General features: G+C 43.2%; 1 protein-coding gene across 2 annotated transcripts in view; it reads left to right on the plus strand.

Annotated features, from left to right (window-relative positions):
• Positions 1-20359, plus strand: part of mta1 (metastasis associated 1) — a 44358-nt gene that overhangs the window by 22028 nt on the left and 1971 nt on the right. For both annotated transcript variants that reach the window (XM_080512264.1, XM_080512265.1), the window contains exons 4-17: positions 4266-4392; positions 6861-6924; positions 7211-7328; positions 8754-8856; positions 10428-10527; positions 10963-11151; positions 12906-12980; positions 13640-13698; positions 13993-14168; positions 15148-15299; positions 16172-16361; positions 16798-16887; positions 17595-17750; positions 19997-20150. In XM_080512264.1, the coding sequence (XP_080368390.1) occupies positions 4266-4392; positions 6861-6924; positions 7211-7328; positions 8754-8856; positions 10428-10527; positions 10963-11151; positions 12906-12980; positions 13640-13698; positions 13993-14168; positions 15148-15299; positions 16172-16361; positions 16798-16887; positions 17595-17750; positions 19997-20106 (1709 nt within the window). In that variant the 3' untranslated portion in view covers positions 20107-20150. The remainder of the gene's footprint in view (positions 1-4265; positions 4393-6860; positions 6925-7210; positions 7329-8753; positions 8857-10427; positions 10528-10962; positions 11152-12905; positions 12981-13639; positions 13699-13992; positions 14169-15147; positions 15300-16171; positions 16362-16797; positions 16888-17594; positions 17751-19996; positions 20151-20359) is intronic.

The following is a 20359-nucleotide window of genomic DNA, read 5'->3' on the forward strand; positions in this document are numbered from 1 at the left end:
CACGGCATGGTTTACAAAGCTTGAAGGGGATTGGTCCAAAGTGGATCTCCACCTCAGTTTGTTGTACTTGTGACATGAATACAGATCAGATCCCATTTTATCACAAAATAATGCAAAAAAAAAAAAAAAGCACATTCCAAAGCATTAACATTCGTGTTTTGTTTTTTTTTTCTCTCCTGCTGTATAACGAGAGAATATTTGAGCTTTCCTCTGTTGAGGCATCCCGGTCAATCGCGAGCCGACCATGAACCGCAGCGCCCCTGCTTTTTATCTGACTGCTGTGCTTTGTTGCATGTCATCCTCTCTCCCCTGGCTTTGAGTCACATCTTTACTAACAGGCCGTCTATAAAAGCGAGGAACCCCAGCAGCAGCTGCGCGGTGACTAGATGGATGGCGAGATGTGTGCGTGTGTGTGGATGTGTCTGATTCAGCTCAGCAGATGAGTGATCGATCCATCGCACTGTTAGTTAACTTTGCGTTTGTTAATCGGAGCAGCATGACACAAGAGTCTGTACTAAGCTGCGAACGGGAGCGTCAAAAAGGGCAGCGCTGTCTGCGTCTGCTAATCGGGGAAGTCCTGGATGCTTGTGACAACAGACCACGAACTTACATTGTCATTAGTTTCTTTGCTTTGTGTCGTGTTTCAGAGTGCAATTCAATCTTGTGGGGGCGGGGGAGGGGGGTTGTACTGATGCACCTTGAAATTTAAGGAATAAGTCCATAGACATGGTTTAATTAAACTCTTTCATAGATTGAAGTGATCGGGTTCATAGGCACCAAGAATATCATCTGATTCAGTCAGGGGATCAGTCCCATAGTGCTTTGCGTCTATTTGTGGCATGTGCTCATGATCCCGCTTCACCCTGAAGCCCGCCACTACCGAAGGGTGGATCTGCTGGCTGGACCAATGAGGGAGGGCACCAAGGAAATACGCTCTTTCTCCAGAATGTGATCAAGAAGAGATAATATGTGCAGTGTTTGTGCATTTTGACTGCTGTTTTTCTACACATGAGGTGGCATGTTGTGACATCACTTAACAGATCTGGAATCTGGAAATGGAATCGATGTGCCACTTACATGGACTCTGATCGGATCACCTTCTCTGTTCCGGGAGTGTTTACATGACACTTGTAATTGGATTGGTGTTGCTTGTGCTCCAAGTAGCATCAGCCTGCTATTATACTTGGGGGATTTCATGAGTTGCCTCTTAGGGATGAATAAACCTTCATTAAAATGACCTAAAATGAGAGCAGCGCCATTTAAACATTGGCATTTAAATGTGAACATGTGTAGTCGTCCAAATCACCGGGTGTGCAATGACAGACTCAAAAGTGCATTATGGGTATACTCCCCAAGATGTTCCCAAGAGGTTGCAGCATCAACAGATGTACTGCAGGTACATTCAGATTTTACACTGCAAAAATGAAACTCTTAAGGAAAACTAATTTGGCAATTATAGATTGTTTTCTATAATGAAATCAATTATCTGTCTTATACCCGCATAATAGCCTTGTTTTGATTGTTATTCCCCACTGGCCAGTACACTACCCCTCACAATCTGCTGTTCATCAAAAGATTTTGTGATTTAAAATAATTTTCCAACCCTGCCTCAAATTGAGAATGATTATAAAGTGTAAAAAAAAAAAAAAATAGAAAGGTATTCCCAGTGTACACATTTCTAGTCATGTATGTCATGTATAGTATACACTCGTGCATAATATACTTAATGCCTCTTGATTAAACCTGGTATTTCTCTTGCATGGAGCTTGGCTCTGGTTCTGCTGTTTTCACATGGAAGAAGATGGAGTTCTCTCTCTCTCTCGCTCTCGCTCTCGCTCTCGCTCTCGCTCTCTCTCTGCCTGGGCATTGATAGTGTGTCTGCTGGGTGCTGAGTGCTGGGCAGAGTGAGGGAGTGAAGGAGTACTTATTGATTTTGGCCACACATCTCTTCTCCTGAAAATCCCTTGATTGCTTTTGTTCTGCTCCCCGTCTCCCTCTTTCTGTCTCGCTTCCTCTAATGAAACTCCAAATGAATTGGAGCACGTAGCGACTGCTCTCTCACTCTGCGTTTCACTTCTGCTCTCTCATCGGCCTCCTTCCTCTCTCTCTCTCTCTCCCTCTCGCTCTCTCCGCCTCTCGTTCTCCCCACTGATTTCTCTATTGCTCCCCCTCCTCCTCACGCTCTGTCATTCTGGCTGTCTTTATGTCTCTCTGTCTTCATTTTATGCTCCTTTTCTCTTTATCACTTTTGTCACACATCCCCCCCCCGGTGCTCTCCTGGGCTATTTTATCTGCCTCTCTGTTTATCTATTTTCCCCGTCGTCCCTCCTCTTCCCCTCTTCTCCCCGCGCGTCTCCCGTTCGCTCCCTCCGCATCTCCTCATCCCACAGACGAGGAGAGGAATTTGCGGTGGGGATGTTGTCTTCCAGCAGCCGGGCCTGTGCTCAAGGAATGACTCAGACACATGACCCGCTCAAATGAGCCGTTATCTCCTCAGCAGTCACTCTGCCCATTCATTCATTCTTCTTTTTTTTCCCCCCCTTCTTTTTCTGGCTTGTGGGTCACCAAGACAATACGCAGGAACACCCCAAATTGAATTTTGGTTTCATGAGCTTCATGGCGCGAGAAGGAAATTCCACCGGTTTCACACGTAAAAGTCAATTTTGCCAAGCGAGTCAGTTAAGTCAGTCCATAAGACTCAAACTTCCTGCTGTTAACAAAACACTTGGTCTTGCCTTGACTCATATGGTCTTAGCTTGTCCATCCTTCGGGTTTTCGTTTCATTTTACATGAACGTTTCCCCCCCCTTCACTCATGATTGTTGCTTTTTGTGTTGCGTTATGACTACTTCACTTCAATTTCCTCCCATTTATTTTTTATTAGTTGCAAATACGCATATATAATAGACTTAAATGAATCAGATGAAACGCATAAAGATACCGTACTAATGGGAAGTAATCTAGGTGTGTTAATCTGATTTCACACAATCAGATAATGGCAATTATCTGATAAAGGATATCACATTATGCTGTTTGAGTAATCACTTCAACAATGGGATAAGTCCAGAAATTGGGCCATGATTGGATTTTTAATGTGCATGTAAACCGCTCATTGTTTTCTTTTACTCAACAAAATTGTCAAGTATTGACCACGAAGTTGCCGTCGAACTAAAATATTGCAATATATGTTAATAACTAATACAATCAAAGCAAAAACAAACCAAAAACCCCACGATTTATTCCATTGTATTTCTATTTCAGCACCACATCTCATATGATCTATTGTTATATAGATACAATTTATATCTTAAACCCCGAGTGATCAAATCCCTCTCTTTATGAGGACGTACACAGAATATTTCCTCAAGTCTCTTAAAGAAACTCAGGCGACTAACGGTTCAGTAGAAAACCTTGCGTGAGAAATGGAAAAATGTTGCAAATAAATCAAGGCTCAGTTTGCATTTTTTCCCTGTGATGTTCTTTTCTTTCTGTTTAAAAAAAAAAAAAAAGAAATGCAATTATTGATGTCTACATCCCCACCATGAATAGTTCAGATACCGCTCAGCTCCTCTGATTGTTTTATGTCCTCCAATTAGGAAAAAAACGGCTGATAATATAAAATGTTCTAATGTTTTAAGACACCATTTTTTCATATTGATTAAAGCAAAAAAAGAAAGAAAGAAAAATATATACAAAAAGGGCAGCTTACAAATATTCTATGTTATTTGGAGTTATTCTAAAATATCAAAGGAATAAGAGAATGTTACTTTACCCCTCCCAGCAGAACAATTATGTATTTAAAGTGTTATTGGAGGTTGCGTGTTTAAAATACAAGAGGTAATAGAAATGTAATATTGCAGAGCCACAGTGGGAGGGGAATCCTGAGGGTGCCAAGAGAAATGGGAAACCTCAACTATAAAGCGCAGGAATGCATAATTAGACGTAAGGGTCCCGTTTGTTTGGTTACACATCATTCATGTGGACAAAAGACTGTAATATTTATGTAGAATACCTTTTGTATATATCTGCTCCCCTGGCTCTCCCCTGGGACTTCATTGTTCCAGCTCATCAAGTTGTGCACTTTGGTGTTTCGTGCCGTGCTTGTTGTGCACCTGAGATGGGAGAGTGTGTGTGTGTGTGTGTGCGTGTGTGTGTGTGTCGTTCCACAGCGATTACATCTGCGTCCCCGACCGCCTTCCCCTGTGGGCGCCATTGTTCTGCCTGGTGTAACTGACCTTTACCCTCCCCTTCCTTTTTGCCACCTAGGGGAGCTGGAGGAAGAGATGGAGAATCCAGAGATGACGGATCTCCCCGAGAAACAGAAACACCAGCTCCGGCACCGAGAGCTCTTCCTGTCCCGCCAGCTGGAGTCGTTACCAGCCACACACATCAGGTGCGCTCCACTACACTGTCATCATGCCTCCCGTTTACAGAACTGGTGCTTCTCTTCATTTTTGTTGGACTAAACCCACTCACTTACACAAAAATGGCATTTAAAATACCTCACTATATGTCACTATATCCCAGTTTCATCATAATTTCCTTTTTTTTTTTTTTAAATACACAATCTATTTTGACAGTTGAGATCAATTCTAAACTTACAATTTAGGATGAGTTGATAGAAAAAGACCTCATGTCTTGTCTTGCTGACATGTTTTTGATGAGTGATCACAGCCAGCACAGACTGGAGTGACGGTTACACTGTAATCAAAATAAAATCTTATTTCATTCTTGTTTTTATGGAGATGAGTGGTAACAGAAAGATGTGCGCCATGTAAAGATGTTTTTGGGTTTTTTTTGTGACATTTATAGTGCACCACAGTGTCAATAGCAGCATGACTTTACACAGCACCAGTCTGTGTTTATTGAAGAAAATAGATTGTTAAAAAAAAAAATATAACAGCATATAAAAGAAAGCGTGCAAGAGAAATGACACCTCGGCAGATATTTCCTCAAAGTAAATAAAGCTACAAGAAGTGGTTATCCGTTATGAAGCATAGCCGCAAAACTTTCTTCCCTTGGGGGGGATTCTGTGCATCCATGACTTTTGACATTTGCAAAATATTCGGTTGCCCAATATTAGCTTAACATTTGGACGATAGTTGCATAATGTTGAATCAACTTTTGTAGAATATTGGCTTGACATTTGCACTTTATTCACTCAACATCTACACGGTAACGGCTCAATATCTGTACAATATTCAGTCGATATCTGAGTGATATTGACTAAACATTGACAAAATATCTGCTTGATATTTTCACAATCGTCGCTCAACATCAGACAATATTTTGATAGTTCCAAAATAAACATTTAGTGAGTCCCTCTAATTGTTGTTTTTTTTGGTTGTTTTCTTTTTTTTTTTTTTATTGTATCTCCAACAAGTCGTTGCACCCGAGCTATATGAGGAACTCTGAGCTCACAAACCCAGTGAATATGCCTGTAATTGATGTTTTCTGTGTCACTCGAAAAGCTTCCCTTTCACTTGTACGAGTCCGGTGAAGTCGTGACTCTTTAGCACGGACACACAAATGTCCCGTGACCGTCCTCCAACAGTTAACCGAGATGATTGAGAATTCTTGACGGAATAAATACAGGATCTCTCCAGTCCTGCAATCATTTAGTCATCACATGTCAAACGGGATGAAGCTCAGATTGGTGCAGAAGCTGCTGGGTGAGGACCTTGACCTGCTTCAAGACGAGACTGACGCGCTGAAGGCTCGGCGCTCATTTCTCATTTCTTGGCCTCGGTCCTCAAAGACGACTGAGCAGTGTTGAACACTGGAGCAACATGTTTGTGACTCATCGCGAGTAGGGCGAGGAAATGGTGAATCCCTCCAAATGTTTTGAGATATCTTCACAAGTTTTGCTCGCAGTGCGTGTTGAAGCTCAGTGAGGTGGTTGATGAATACGAGCAAAAGAAAGGAACTCAACAGCAGTACAGATTTCAAATACTTTGCAGCGGCAAAGTATTTTAAGACTATTTAAATCCAGCACATGAAAAGTGCATTCTTTTTTTCCTCCTATAAAAACTATTTTAGAGATTGTGGATGTATGGAACAGCCAGTACAAAGAGAATTAGGCTGGATTTCATTTACATCTTCTGGATTTCAATGTTCCACATTATTCAAGCTGTGAATATTTAAAACCGCAAGTGTTTACACGGCTGGCATTGTTTGGTCTGTCACAGTGATGAGAACGATGTTTCTACATATAGACCCGTCATTCCTCGTCAGTTGACTCGAGACATGCCCACCTAATCATTACCACATTATTACTTGACATGTCTGAGGAGTAGCAGGACGAGCAAATTGACATCTGTTCGTGTAAAAATACACTGAAGAGCAGTTTGTTTCGCCAAGGATTATATTAAGGACATATATGTTTTTTTGTTTTGTTTTTTAATTTAAACTCAACATCAACGTGCAGCAAGGTTGCGCAACGTGTCTGAATTCTCTCACCCTGCCAAGCGGTGTTTGCTTCAAGCTCGGGAGGGATGACTAATTAGCTGGTAAATAATTTGAATTCCGACAGTGGCGGCGAGGGGAAGGGAGACGAGCGCCGTCGGTGTCAATACACCGGACCGGCTTTCGTCAAATGACAGCCGGGGCCCAACCTGGAACTGAATCAATATCATCATCGCAGATTCTGAGCTGCATCCTACAACAAACACCTTCTCGTCGCAGCTTCTCTTGCAGAGGAGTCGGGGCCAAAGCAGCAGCTTTCATCTCGCACTTATGTAACCAGCTCTCCCATGGACTCCGAAGTCCTGACGGCTCTTCTGTGCTTCACATGTTAAACGTCCACTCTTTCTCACCAATCTTTTGTCCCTCGTTTCTTTTCGCACCCTCGCCGGACTCCAGAGGAAAGTGCTGCGTGACGCTGCTGAATGAGACGGAAGCCCTCAAATCCTACTTGGATAGAGAGGTACGTGTGGACCCCGGTTTCTGTGCCCAGTAGCGTGACGGCGTCTTCGATTTCAGGGCCTTATCGCAATGAGTGTTATAAGTTTAAAGATTCTTGTTTCCAGATGAATTATTCAACGTGTTGACCCAGAATGTTCTCTCCACGTACAGTAATGAGGAGACGAGAGACCGGTAGTAGAGGGGGGGGGGGGGGGGGGGGGATAGGCAAACGCGCTCTCACAGAATGATACACCCCGACTCTTTGGCTGTTCTTTCCTCACGCCTTTCTGCTGTCTGCGTTTTCCCAGGATGCCTTCTTCTACTCTCTGGTGTATGACCCTCAACAAAAGACCCTGTTGGCGGACAAGGGGGAGATCCGCGTGGGGAACAAATACCAGGCCGACATCACCGACCTCCTGAAAGAAGGTACGGCAGACTGCCGTCTCGGCTGGCTTGATCCACACAGGTTCCTGTAACAACGCGTTCGCAGAAAAGCACATTATCATTCTCCTGCGGGGAAGCCCTTCACCCTGCTGGGGACTGATGATTTTTATGCAACGTTTCTGCAGGAGTAGAACCGTCTGAGCCAGAACCCTTCAAATTCTCAAATCTCCGGGAACATTTCATGAACTTTTGTGACTTTTCAGCCCACTTGCATCCATTTTGGGGGTTTTTTCTTAAACAAGTGATATTCTAGGGGAGGGAATATCAACTAACCTACACTTCCATACCAATCACAGTGCAGCTCTGAGGTTATGTATAGTCACAGCATTTAAAACATCACATTATTGCCTGTTTGTTGCCCAAATGATGAATTTGCAGTCCCCCATAGAGAAACAACTGCTTTATTGGCAGTGGTTCTGATTATCACTCTCTTCAATTTATTTATGATTTCAGATAGAAAATAAACTCTATAAGTACAGACAGGTGCGTCTCAAAACATGGAAATATTATTGAACCTTTTTTTTTCAAGTTTTAATTGTGATAAGATCTGATCTTTTGAAACGGAATATTCTGATATTTTGACAATATACCTGGTTCAAGGAGTTTGTATATTCATCCTGTACGTGTGGATGCTGGGATTGTCCTATCATGGATGGATTTCTTTCTAGGCCAAATTATTCAAAACAAAGCAAAGTTTGAAATGTTTTATGTACTGGGTAAATGATTTGAAACATTCAGGTTTCACTGTTAAATTCTAAGACAAACAAACTTTTCCATTACACTGTACTATTTTGAAATTGTCCTCTTATTTATCAGTACACAAATGAGCTTTATTACCTTTCTGTTTAATTTTCAGTGAAGCAATTCTACCTTGCACAGTTTCATTTAATAATTTTTTTTGCTTTGCCACATTTCGGAATTGTTGAAACCCGTCATGATTTCTATTCAAACAGTCTGACATATTTTCAGACTTTTGGTGCCAATAACCTCCGCAGACAGTCATTTTCAAAAGTGACTATTTCACTGCCAGATTTTAGGGCTCAGTGTTCTGCCAGGATTTTATTCTTAGCAGGTGGAAAACCTCTGAAATTGCAATTAAGGCACTGCGGGACAATAAGCTCTCTAATTAAACCCATGTTAATGAAATTCTTGTACATGTGTTAGGCAGGTTGGCTGCTTGCTTACAGGCTGGCGTCTTGACAGGTCCCACCTCTTCAACTCTGGGATTCATTAAAGCTTCACACAAGGCACTACTTTAAAAAAGACTCTTAAAAAAAATAAAAAAAAAAATAGTCAAAGTGAGATCTGTTTGGGGCTTTAACAAACTCTCTGTGCATGTATTGAGGAACCGCGGTGGTCTTGGGCATTGTGTGAGAATAATCTGTGTGTGTGTTTGTTTCTGTTCAGATGAGGCGGACTGCAGAGATCTGGAGAAACTCGAGGAGAAGGTGTGGGACCCCAACAGCTCGCTCACAGAGAAACAGATCGACCAGTTTTTAGTCGTCGCTCGGTAAGTGAGCGCACGCCCGCAGCAGTACAGGACGAATTAATAGAAAAGAAGGGGGAACCTGTGAAGATGAAACTCCCGCTGTTACGTCTGGCAACATGAGCGTTGACGGGACTTCTCATAAACCTCAACCCTCCACTCGATGTTTATGCAGTGGCTCTATATTCAAAACGAAGAAAAAAACGTAAATGGGTCAGTCCACCTTAAATTAAACTGTTTTCCTGCAAGCCTTTTGGGTTTCTTTGGGATTTATCCACGGTAAAGTTACCGAGGTGTGAGGTCAACATCAATCACCTGCATTAAAAGACGCCGGGCAGACGACACAGGAGGGCATGACGCATCCTTCAGTGTCCAAAACATTAAACCGCTTCTTCAACGGGGATCATATTTGTCACCTTGAAGTACACGATAGTAGTCCAATTGAAAGCTCTTCTGCAACAAAAATAGAAAGAACAGTGAGTGCTACCAAGACTCTGCAGGTTTTGATACATCAGGAGCATTTCCATTGACAAAAACATCTATAAAACCTACAATACAATGGCCTCAAACCACATAATCTGAGTTTGTGGCCCAATTTCTGAGCTTTGCTCTTCCATGAAACCTTTTTTCAACCAAGCATTTATTTAGTTGACTTGAATTTACCCCAAACTGACGATAGTAAATCATTGACCGTTGCACATTACATGAATGAATAGCGGTGCGATTTTACATTACTTGTAAGGGATTTCTAGATTTTGTGAAAATTTTTGCAGCAATATGGTCGCATAACCTTTCAAGTATCAAATTTAGGCCATTTAGGGCAATATTTGGGCAAAAATTACACTGTTTTTGTATTGTTGTTGTTTTTGTTTGTTTTTAACCATTTCACAATTTTCAACCAATTTTATACATAATTGGTATGCAATTGTGTTTTTAATTACTATGAAACACTATGAATTTAAAACCTATGAAAGGAAAAGGATAAATCTTTAAAACTTTTACAAGTTTCCGTTTACGAAAAGAAAAAAAAAGAACCTTACAAAGTAATGCCGCATGGATGCATGTCCAGTGTTCTCGTCGGGATGAGAGTATAGTGGTGCATCTCAACAAATTTTATTGGAAATTTATTCTTAAAAAATTTAATATCCCTATATTTTTGATTCATTCAGATGTCTCATTCAGTTTTAAAAAAAGTTTTTTAGCCAGATGTCAAAATCACCACAATTTTAATGTAGAAATGTTTGAAACTTTAATTTCTATGTTAAAGATGTCGAAACGATAGACAATATATGTAACCTTTCAAAGATATTTTCATTTTTTTCGCAATGCCTCTGTACAGTAAAAATCATTTAAATGTTGCCTTCGATGTTAGCATTTTAGATCTTTTCTGCTAATTCTAGTTTTTAAGCATGAATTCATTAGAGGTGCATTATTTCCCTGGCTTCATTTGGAGATAGAAATTTTTATTCATCAGGAAGCAGCAGAATGTTGACTTCGCTGGTTTAGTAGATTTTTTTTCTCCTCTGCCTAATAGTCCATGATGGATAATCTGAGATGTTTTACATCACCTTCTCTGTCATATCTGTGTCCTTCAGGTCAGTAGGAACATTCGCAAGAGCTTTGGACTGCAGCAGTTCTGTCCGGCAGCCCAGCCTCCACATGAGTGCGGCTGCAGCCTCCAGAGACATCACCCTGGTGAGATTTCCATGAACGAGTGTGCAGGGTTCAATCAGCATCACATCACACGTGTAGTAGAGAAGACTTGCGCTGAATCAAAGAACAGTATGTGCGTTTGCTCGTCTTTTATGGACTGTTGAGGCCTTTGTGTAGTCGTTCTAACAAACGCGTCTCCCCCCCCCAACGCCCGGAGTGGGTCTATTCTGCCCTAGATCTCATCCTCATATATAAAACATGGACGGGAGGCCTCTAAGCCCCCCCCCCCCCCCCCCCCCCCCACACACACGCACACACAGCCCAGAGCCTCGCACATGAGGCTTCATCGAAATACCACCGGCGGAACAAAGGAACCATTTCCACATGCGGTCAAACATGTCACTTGAATAGAGCCGAAAACGACTGGTCTGGAACACACGCGTCCTCACTCACCTCCGACCTCCGTGCTGTGTTCAGTTCCACGCTATGGACACACTCCACGCTACAGGCTACGACATGACTCGGGCCATCGCAGCACTGGTGCCTCAGGGCGGGCCCGTCCTCTGCAGGGATGAAATGGAGGAGTGGAGCGCCTCGGAGGCCAACCTGTTCGAGGAGGCGTTGGAGAAATACGGCAAAGACTTCACCGACATCCAGCAGGATTTTGTGAGTAGGGACCCGCTTCCGGGTGCATGCAGGGGATTCGTTTGCGGCTTATTTGCCACTTTCATATCGGCCAGGTCACCGTGAACGGGGGCGACGTACAGACACGAAATAGAGAAACAATAAGCCTTGTAACAGAACTTCAAAGAGACAAAAGATTCACGCAGTAATCGTTGAGACAAAGGCATTTCATAGCTTGACTAAATTCTCGAATTTTCCCCCATAATATCACCAGAGTCATTAAAAACCTAATTTCACTGCTCCATTTTAATTATTTAGGTGCTGCTGAAGGTGAGGATGATTATCAGCCTGGATCGGCTCAGTGAAAATTAGAAGGAAAAAATTAGGATTTAATGTTGTTTTAGCACTGATCCATCAACCCACTGGCTTCTCACCTACTTGGTGGGTCAGCGTAAACGTGGTCAGTACACAGAGGGTGCTGAGTCAGGGGCCTTCATGTCGGTTCGGATTCTGATACAGCAGATTTATGGACAACAAACCCAGCTCACTTGCATCGTCACATCATTTCAGATGTTGTAAATGGAAACACAAGCCACTACCAAGAGTAAGTAGACGTTGAGGCAGGGACGAGGGAGCTTCTGATGATCCGCAGGGAGGAGAAAGACTCTTTGTTTACCAACTTGGTAACCTCACAGTTTGAACACCATGGAGAAAGAGGGAAATAATACCGTCTGTATCTTTTGATTTGAACCCGGATCGGCCGTTGGTGTAATATTTGTCAAATGCAGAAGAGTTACGACAGTTGCATTCAATAGAATATATTTTTACCGGTATAGGACAGTATGTTTACATTGGAGTTGTGCAATTCTTCTTAGTCGCACCTCAAATTCAAACCTCGGATTCAGAGTTTGAGCACCTGCGCCACACATATGGACTTAGCTGATTCAGCCTTTATGCAACTTTTACAATAAGCACTAGTGTTGTAAAGCGGCGCTGCAGCCAGCAACCGTGGTCAGGAGCGTGAACGCTCGGATGCATGTTGTCTTTCTTGTGGAGGACAGCCAGAAACCAACAGAAAGATGCCCTTCTGCTGCCGCTGCTCACACTCCTCTGGGCTTTGAGCCGGAGAAGAATGGCGCTGCAGGATCCTGTGGACCATTCTCCCTCTCTTTGTGCTGAGCGTTTCACCGCGAGCGTCACTCCTCCACCTGGTGGCCAGCGGCCGTCAGTGCCTTCAAGCTCTCCTTTCTATTCAGGCCTTTTTTTTTTTTCCTCAAGCGGGACCACACCACCATCATGGGTGGGGCCAGCACTTGACAGCTCATTTGCCTTTCAAACTTCTGAACGCGAGCGTGGCAATTCAGCCTCTGATATACTCCCTGCAACGTCCAGACGCACGGAAGACGTTGCTACTTTAGTGTGTTACAAGACACTTTCACAGCAGCGATCAGATATTGTTGTGTTCGGGTTACGAAACATTTAAAAAAAAAAAAAAAAAACCTGATATTTAGCGTTCGGCAAACAGCCGATCCTTTAATTTGAGAAGGTGGAGCTCGACCTTACTTTCGCAGTTAATTAAAGCCGTTCCTCAAATATCAAGTTAATTGCAAATAACCTTTCCGTTGAATCGCTTCATCATTTCATCAGCTAATTGTTTCACGACTAATTTCCTGTTCCTTTCCTCCATCAAGATTTTCGCTCCTCGTCTGGTGATGTAATCTACGAATATCTACTGCCACCGCTTTAATAAACCTCAGACCCAGTAACCGTTTTTGGTCCTTTCTCTCTTCCCGCAGCTTCCCTGGAAGTCTCTGACGAGTATCATCGAGTATTACTACATGTGGAAGACCACAGATAGATATGTACAGCAGGTAACCGCTTTCATTATCCAGCAGGGGTTTAGTAAAACTGTCACTTTCTGTCATTATCTGAATTTATATTCAGCAGACAGGTTTTACTTTGATTTTTAGAGTTGTTAGAATTATCACATAAATGTGCGACGAGTGAGTGAGTTAGCTCATTTTTTCCACAATATCTTATTGATATGGTCTGTTTGGAAAACCATACTGTACACGTCCTGGAGGCCACTGTGATGAATATTATATGAGCACATTCTTTATGGTAGTTTGCTTGAATGTGAAGAAAAAAAGTCATGGTTATGAGAAGTACACATGCTAAATGTCGTCGGTGACTGGAATATAATGCTTTCACTTCTTTTTATACAAGTCTGACTTACAAATCAAATAAATAATGAGTGTTATTTAACTTTAACGATTTCTAATTCTCTGCATTTTCTTAATTTACAGTGTCTTTCCTCAGCAGTTTGGTTTCTTTTAGCTGGGTCATTTAAATAGTTTCAAGGGATTTTATTTATTACATAAAAATCTAAATTGTTTCTGAACTTTTTCCATCCAAATGGAAATGATTCCAGAATGACATCTCATGGTGGTTTGCATCTATTTAAGCCTAATCCTGGATCTTTCCTTTTTTTCTCTCTCTCCTCGTGCTCCTGAAACTGTTTTCGCTTCAGAAACGATTAAAAGCAGCTGAAGCAGAAAGCAAACTGAAGCAGGTTTACATCCCAAACTAGTGAGTACTTTTAATCAAGCTTCTGTGTGAAATCTTGTGTTTGATTCATGGATTTTAGTACAAGTCATGAAATATTGAACAAGTTAGTGTGGCTCAGAAAGTTGCAGTAGCATGTCTGGTACATTAAAGTTGCTGCTGTTCGCACAGACTCTCCTTTCACTGTATTAGTATTCAGCACAACTCCCTGTACAGTCTCAGGAAAACTGCTGTCTCCAACAGCAGCCGGCTGATGAATGTACTCTATTCTCTTAGTGCTCCGACACTGACTCTGCCTCTGCTCACGTGTCTGTTTAGTAACAAGCCAAACCCGAACCAGCTGAGTAACAACGTAAAGCCAGCACTGGTCAATGGAGCCACGGGCGTCGCCGTCGCTGTCGCCGTCGCCCCCAGCGCCGTGGGCGCTGCGGTCCCGGGACCCCCGGGCTCGGTGCCGACCCCCGGCCTGGGCCGAGCCTGCGAGAGCTGCTACAGTAAGTCACTCAGACGAGTAAAACGGTGGCGTTTTAATACCTGCGGTGTCTTCGTGTCCCGAAATAAGAGTCTCAACATGGTGATTCAGCAAGATCCCGGTGAACTTTGTTCTACTGCACCTCATGGATGCGGAATAATTGCTTTGGCATTCACAGGTGCTCTCATCTTTAGAAGACGCCACTGCTTGTGGACTCCACTATTTGTGCATGAAGTAAAAGCACACCATTTACAAGTTCTGACTTTTCGTCTTGCTCAAAAGTGTGATTTACAATCCTATGAATACGACACAGCTATAAGCTGTGCTTGCATACGATGCATACTTGTTAATGATTGGGCTCCATGGATGTTTAATATCTCAAAGCAGTAAAGGCAACAAGGCTGTCCATCTACCCATCTATCCATCTTCTACATCGCTTTATCCACCTAACTAAGTTTAAAATTTCAATCTTGTCGTCATCAGCAAAACACTAAGCCAGAAACTCTGAATTAAACATGGTTCTCATTTCTGTCACACATATAAAAATTTTAACTCTTTGTAAGTTATTTAATGATGTACCACATCCCAGTGTGTCGTCATAAAACATGTGTAGCAGAAGCAAAAAGTATCAGCTTTTTATTTGATTTAGCAGAACAGTTTAACAATATAATCATCATCCATGTATTAGTTAGAAAAGACAAATGTAATCTGATTCAGTCCCCTGTCCAATTAAGACTTTTTCTCCTCGACAATACTCTGTGTGGGGCTAAATGCACCCATTGTGTTATTGTGCTGGTATTTTTACCTGCCGGAAGCTCACAGTCACTTGTAAAATGTATAAATGAGGCAAAAAGGCAGAGAGACGGTGGCTTACAAAATTATCTTTTATATATACATATTACATCTGACAAGATTGTTGCTCTTGCAAGTTTTTTTTTTTGTTTTTTTTCTTCTTCCTTGGTCCACTATATATCTTATTTTTCTGTGTCCATCCAACGCAGCCAGCAGCTCCTACCAGTGGTACTCGTGGGGACCGCCCAACATGCAGTGTCGCCTGTGTGCCTCCTGCTGGACCTACTGGAAGAAGTACGGCGGCCTGAAGATGCCGACGAGGCTGGACGGCGAGCGTCCCGGACCCAACCGCAGCAGCCTGGTACGAGGCCATGCTTTAAAACACACTGCTGGAGCACCTCAATATCTGTGGCGTTTTAAAGCCTTTGAAATATTACAATATTTGGGACAAATATAGAATGAAGCTACACTGGTATGTATTTTATTTGAGGAATGTTCAGCTTATTCAGTTGGTTTTTGATATATTTGTGTTAAACTGTGATTTTCTTTCGCTGTTTTTAAAGAGAAAATGTTCATGCTGATGGATGTTTTTCAGTCTGGCCTGAAGATGGTGCAAAATTATGACATGAATTTAAATTCCAATTTTTAAAGCTTTTTTAAAGCTGGCTTTGGAAAAAAAGAGACAATAATGCACACTTTTAGAGAATAACTATTTCTTAGAAGCCGTGTTTTGACTTATTGCAAATACTACTGGATCCAAGCTACGGAAATATAGGATTTATATTTGTTGCCCAATGTTTCCTTTAACCCGCTCTATCGGTAGTAAAGTCTTCACACTGTGCCAGCACCCATGTAGAATTGGAAGTTATTTGAAGGTTGCAAAGAGTTTGCTAACACACAGTAAAATACGGTGCTACACATTCATGGCGTATGCAGAAAAATCAGTTTAAGTACTCTGGTTGACAGTCGGATGACGGAATCTTATTGATCAGCACTGAAGTTAATTGGGAGCCATTACATTGACTTCTGAGGCTCACGTTAGTCTGAGCAGTGTTAAAAGGTTGGTTTGTTTTGGGAATCGTTCCAGGTGGCTCCACTTTTCCTTCTGGTATCAACGGATCCATTCCAGACATCGATCCAGTCCAGATGTTTTGTTTTTTTTTGCTGTGTGATCATAATGTCAAGTCTCAAGCTCCCATCATAGACGCAGTGTGCATGTGTCTGTTCCTGCAGAGCCCTCACGGCCTGCCCCTGAGGCACAGCGGCAGCCCCAAGTTTGCAGTAAAGACCCGGCAGGCGTTCTACCTGCAGACCACCACCTTGACGCGGGTGGCACGTCGCCTCTGCCAGGAGATCATCCGGCCTCGATATTTGGCCCGGCACCCCTACCTCCCCGTCAACACAGCAGCCATCAAAGCAGAATGTAAGAAGGAAATGTAGAAGTCTTGTTTGGCTCAGTCTGGATTGTTATTATCGTTATTTTTATTTTGTCACAGTGCAACCTCTTCGCTCATTGTTATTTTAGTTACTATAATGATTGAGTTTCTTTTTCTATATAAAAAGAACTGTACTCTACTTGAAGGCAGTTGACCAGTTGCGCCCTCTGGTGGATTGATTGCCAAACACTCATTCCTCACACGGAAGTATGAAGGGAGTGACATTTACACCATTTCCGCTGTTGCGCGCAGATAGAGTGATGTGTTGGGGGATCAGGGTTCCAATCCTTGTCACGGGAGCAATGGCCTCTTGGTGTAAAAACTCGGCCTGCAGTGAGAAGTCGCAGTGATTTCCTGTGGCAAACCGTCTGCAGCTCAAGCGACTCTCGTAAATATGTGTGTCTTCCCTCCCGTTTTCTGCAGGCGCCCTGCGGTTACCAGACAAGCCGAAAAAGCCTTCACCGCTGAAGCCCGTGGACCGCAAACCTCTGGAGTCTGTGGTTCGATATTTAGGTAACGGGACGTCAGGATGCAGCGTGTTTGGGACACTCACGACAGGAACGTCTGTTGTGCAGGGAGCCGTTTGCTGTCTGAGATTTGATGTTTTGTTGTGGTTTTGGACCAGAGCTTTCTTAATTATCATTTAAACTTGTGTTTATTACATTGACATGACGTTTACCCTCTACTTATGCATGCTGGTAAAAGAAAGAAAGAGAAAAAAAAATAGATCCATCCCCCCCAATGCAACTATTGTCGCGCTCACACTCTTTCCCGTTCTCCCTTCCAATGCAAAAACGTTCGAGATGCAGCATTTTAGCGACACCGTCCGGGACCCCGTGCTGCTTCTCACCCACACAGTTTGATCGGTCCGGGCCGATTTTTCCGGCAAATCTCAAAATTCAGTTACAAGCTAAATATTAAACCCCACGTTTTTGGCCCTTTTTCTTGAAGAAAAGTTTTGTCTAGTAGCAGAAAGATCCGGTTAATGTGGCACCTGCAGAAGCATGCAGGTCAATGTTAAGATTCCACCCGACAGCTTTGTTTTTGAGTTCTGTGACTGATGTCTTGTTCCGTTGTGGAAGTAACACATCAAGACTTTTTTTTTTTTTTTTTTTTGCACTCTTTTCTATTTGCTCCTTTGTGTCCTTGTCTGCGTTTTTTTGGTTACCCTCTCTCATCGTCTTCTTTGTCTCTCTTTCCACCTCCGTTTCTGTGTTCAGAAGCACATCCTCGTCCAGCCAAGCCCGACCCCCCACCCCGTGGACCGTCCATCTCCTCCGCCAGCCTGACGCCCATAAAGTCCTCCCCCATCCTCAACAACGGCTCGCCCACCATACTGGGCAAACGCTCCTATGAACAGCACAACGGGCTGGACGGTGAGCGGCACACGCTCGGAATCCTCAATTTGAATGCAGTCACCCTTTTCAAGAAATGTCAACGTGATTCATTTTTGTTGTTGTTTTTTAAATCAGAGTAACATTGTTTTCATTGTTTTAACTGTCTTCGCAAACACCGAAATGCCTGACATCACAAGTAAACGTGAAACTTTAATATTCCTTCTCAATGATGTTCAGCCGAGACGATTTGAATATTTAATTGGGGGAATGTAAAAGAGCTTCGCAGCTCTTTCCGCTCGGTGTCTGCGGCTCGCAGGCGAGACCCACCGCCGAAGGGTTAAGAGTTTGTGCGGGGCTCATATTTTTTTTTTTTTTTTTTTGGGTTACGTCCCACTTTCGCGCTCCCCCGTGCAATGAGCAAGGGGTAGAGACAGACTGAGAGATCAAGAGAAGGGAGAGCACGCCAGAGAAAGACGGGAGAGGAGAAGGAGAGGCAGAGAGACTGCGGGAGGATCGGATCGGCCTTGTGCTGTAGCTGGAGGCTACGGTCTATGTTGTCATGGTAACAGCGGAGAGGAGGAGGAGGAGGTGGTGGAGGGCTGGGTAAGTGTATCCTGAGGGAGCGCATCTCCACCGGTCTGTGAGTCCACCTCAGGCCCGGGCTGGGATAACACACCAGGAGGAGATCTGAGTTTGAAATCAGACAGGCACGAAGATAAGGAGTTTTTATTTGATTTTTTTTTTTTTTTTATCTAAAAAATTGTTCACCTTCGCACTTGCTGACTTAGAGTTATTCATCTCTTTAATTAACCAAATGATAGGAAATTTTTTCTTAATATTACTTTCAGATAATGTGTCTTTCCTTTGTCCTGCTAATTAAATGGGGAGTCTGCTGTGTAATTACAGCTCCACATTGACAGATCGGTGTTCGCTCCGCAGTCGTCTTCATTGATATCGGGCTCCTCCCGATTCGCTCAGAATTAAGGCCTTTTTTTTTTTTTTGCCTCCCGCTTACTCTGCCAGCGCGGCGCTCAAGGTAAAAAGCAGCCATCATGAATAACGAGTGTCAAAGAGTTGGCTCGCAGTGATGGGCTCAGAGAACGACTGCCCGGCCGAGCTGCTCTCCTCGGGTTCACGCAGCTCATTGTGTAGCTGTCCAACCTGCGGGTTTAACATTTCAGTCCACTCTCACACGCTAAAGGAGGCGAAGAGTGAAATTATGTTTTAAAAAAAAAAGAAAGAAAGAAAGTCGTCCATCCATCTATTCTGTTTTCAAGTGAAAGACAGGAACTTGTTTGTTCACGCCACAAAATGCACCTTTACGACACCGTCATCCAGATCACCAGAGAGCGCGGGGGGGACAGAACCACGAACAGACAGGTTATAGGCGCTTCAGTGTTGAGATTGCACTGTTCACTGTGTGCACATGCAGGTGGTTGTATCATAAAAAAGCAGCAACACAGCATCAACTAGTGGTCTGACATACAAACTACAGCGTTTTCAGCACCACAATCTGCTTTTTTTCGTCTTCTTTTTCTTTTTCTTTCCAAATCTTGTCTAAACGTCAAATCTTCCTGAAGCATAAATGCAAAAACTATGCCGTTTCTAATCGATTGTTGTCATGGAAACGGGTCCTCAGACAGTCCCTGCTGACGGTGGATGAAGTTATTGTACGCCATTATATATATATATACCCATCACAGGGTAAACGCACACACACGCACACACATACACGCTCATATGTACACACAAGGACAATTAGTCACCAGTTCAACTCGCATGATTGTTTTTGGGCCGAGGGAGGAAACGTTTGCACACGCAGGGAGAACATGCAAACTCCACACACAAACCAAGACTCTAAACTGGAGACATTCTCATGAAGAAACGACAACTTAATTTGACTGTCAGACATTCAGAAACATCGCCGTGCTGTCAACGTCAGATCTATTAAAATTTTCACTGGAAAACTGTTTAAAGTCCTGGCATACTATTACTTCATTATATCATTGTGACCACATTCCATTGTGAGCCATGGTGATATTTAGAGGATGACGACTCTTTAGTTGTAGGACAGATTATTGTCGTCCTCGGATTATGATTATTGGCTCAAAATGATCAAAAGAAAAATAAGTTCCTTTCTTTGTGCTTCCTTATCCTCAGCATGCATCACAAAAAGTACTCCGTGAAGCCACCAGGGGGCAGAAGGACTGTACTCTTCAGAGGAGGTCACGTTTGTGTTTTCTGTTCCATGCCTCCATCATCATGTCTTCTCCTCTTCCTTGCAGGCACTAAATCCAAAGGCCTGACTCCACAGTGGGACATTATGGCCAAACGGGTGAGCGAAGCGGCGCGAGCCTCGGCCTCGTTCCAGGACGAGGTGCACGAACTGGACTGAACGGCCTCCGCTGCAAAAAAAAACAACAAAGAAACCCCAGTGAGGTGAGACCGGCTTCTCAGAACAACTCCTCTTTGGTTTGTTTGGTTTCCTCTGCGGTGGTCGTTTTCCTTGCGGAAACCCTGCAGGCTCAGGTGACCCGATGAGGCAACGTCGGGGCTCGAAGTTAAACTTGGCGTCATGTTCAGGTTTTCCATTTGAGTGAAGGGTCATCGTTTCTGACCGAGAGAACAACAGAACAAAGATCCGAGAG

This window comes from Blennius ocellaris (genome assembly GCF_963422515.1).
Source record: "Blennius ocellaris genome assembly, chromosome: 17".
NCBI lineage: Eukaryota > Metazoa > Chordata > Actinopteri > Blenniiformes > Blenniidae > Blennius > Blennius ocellaris.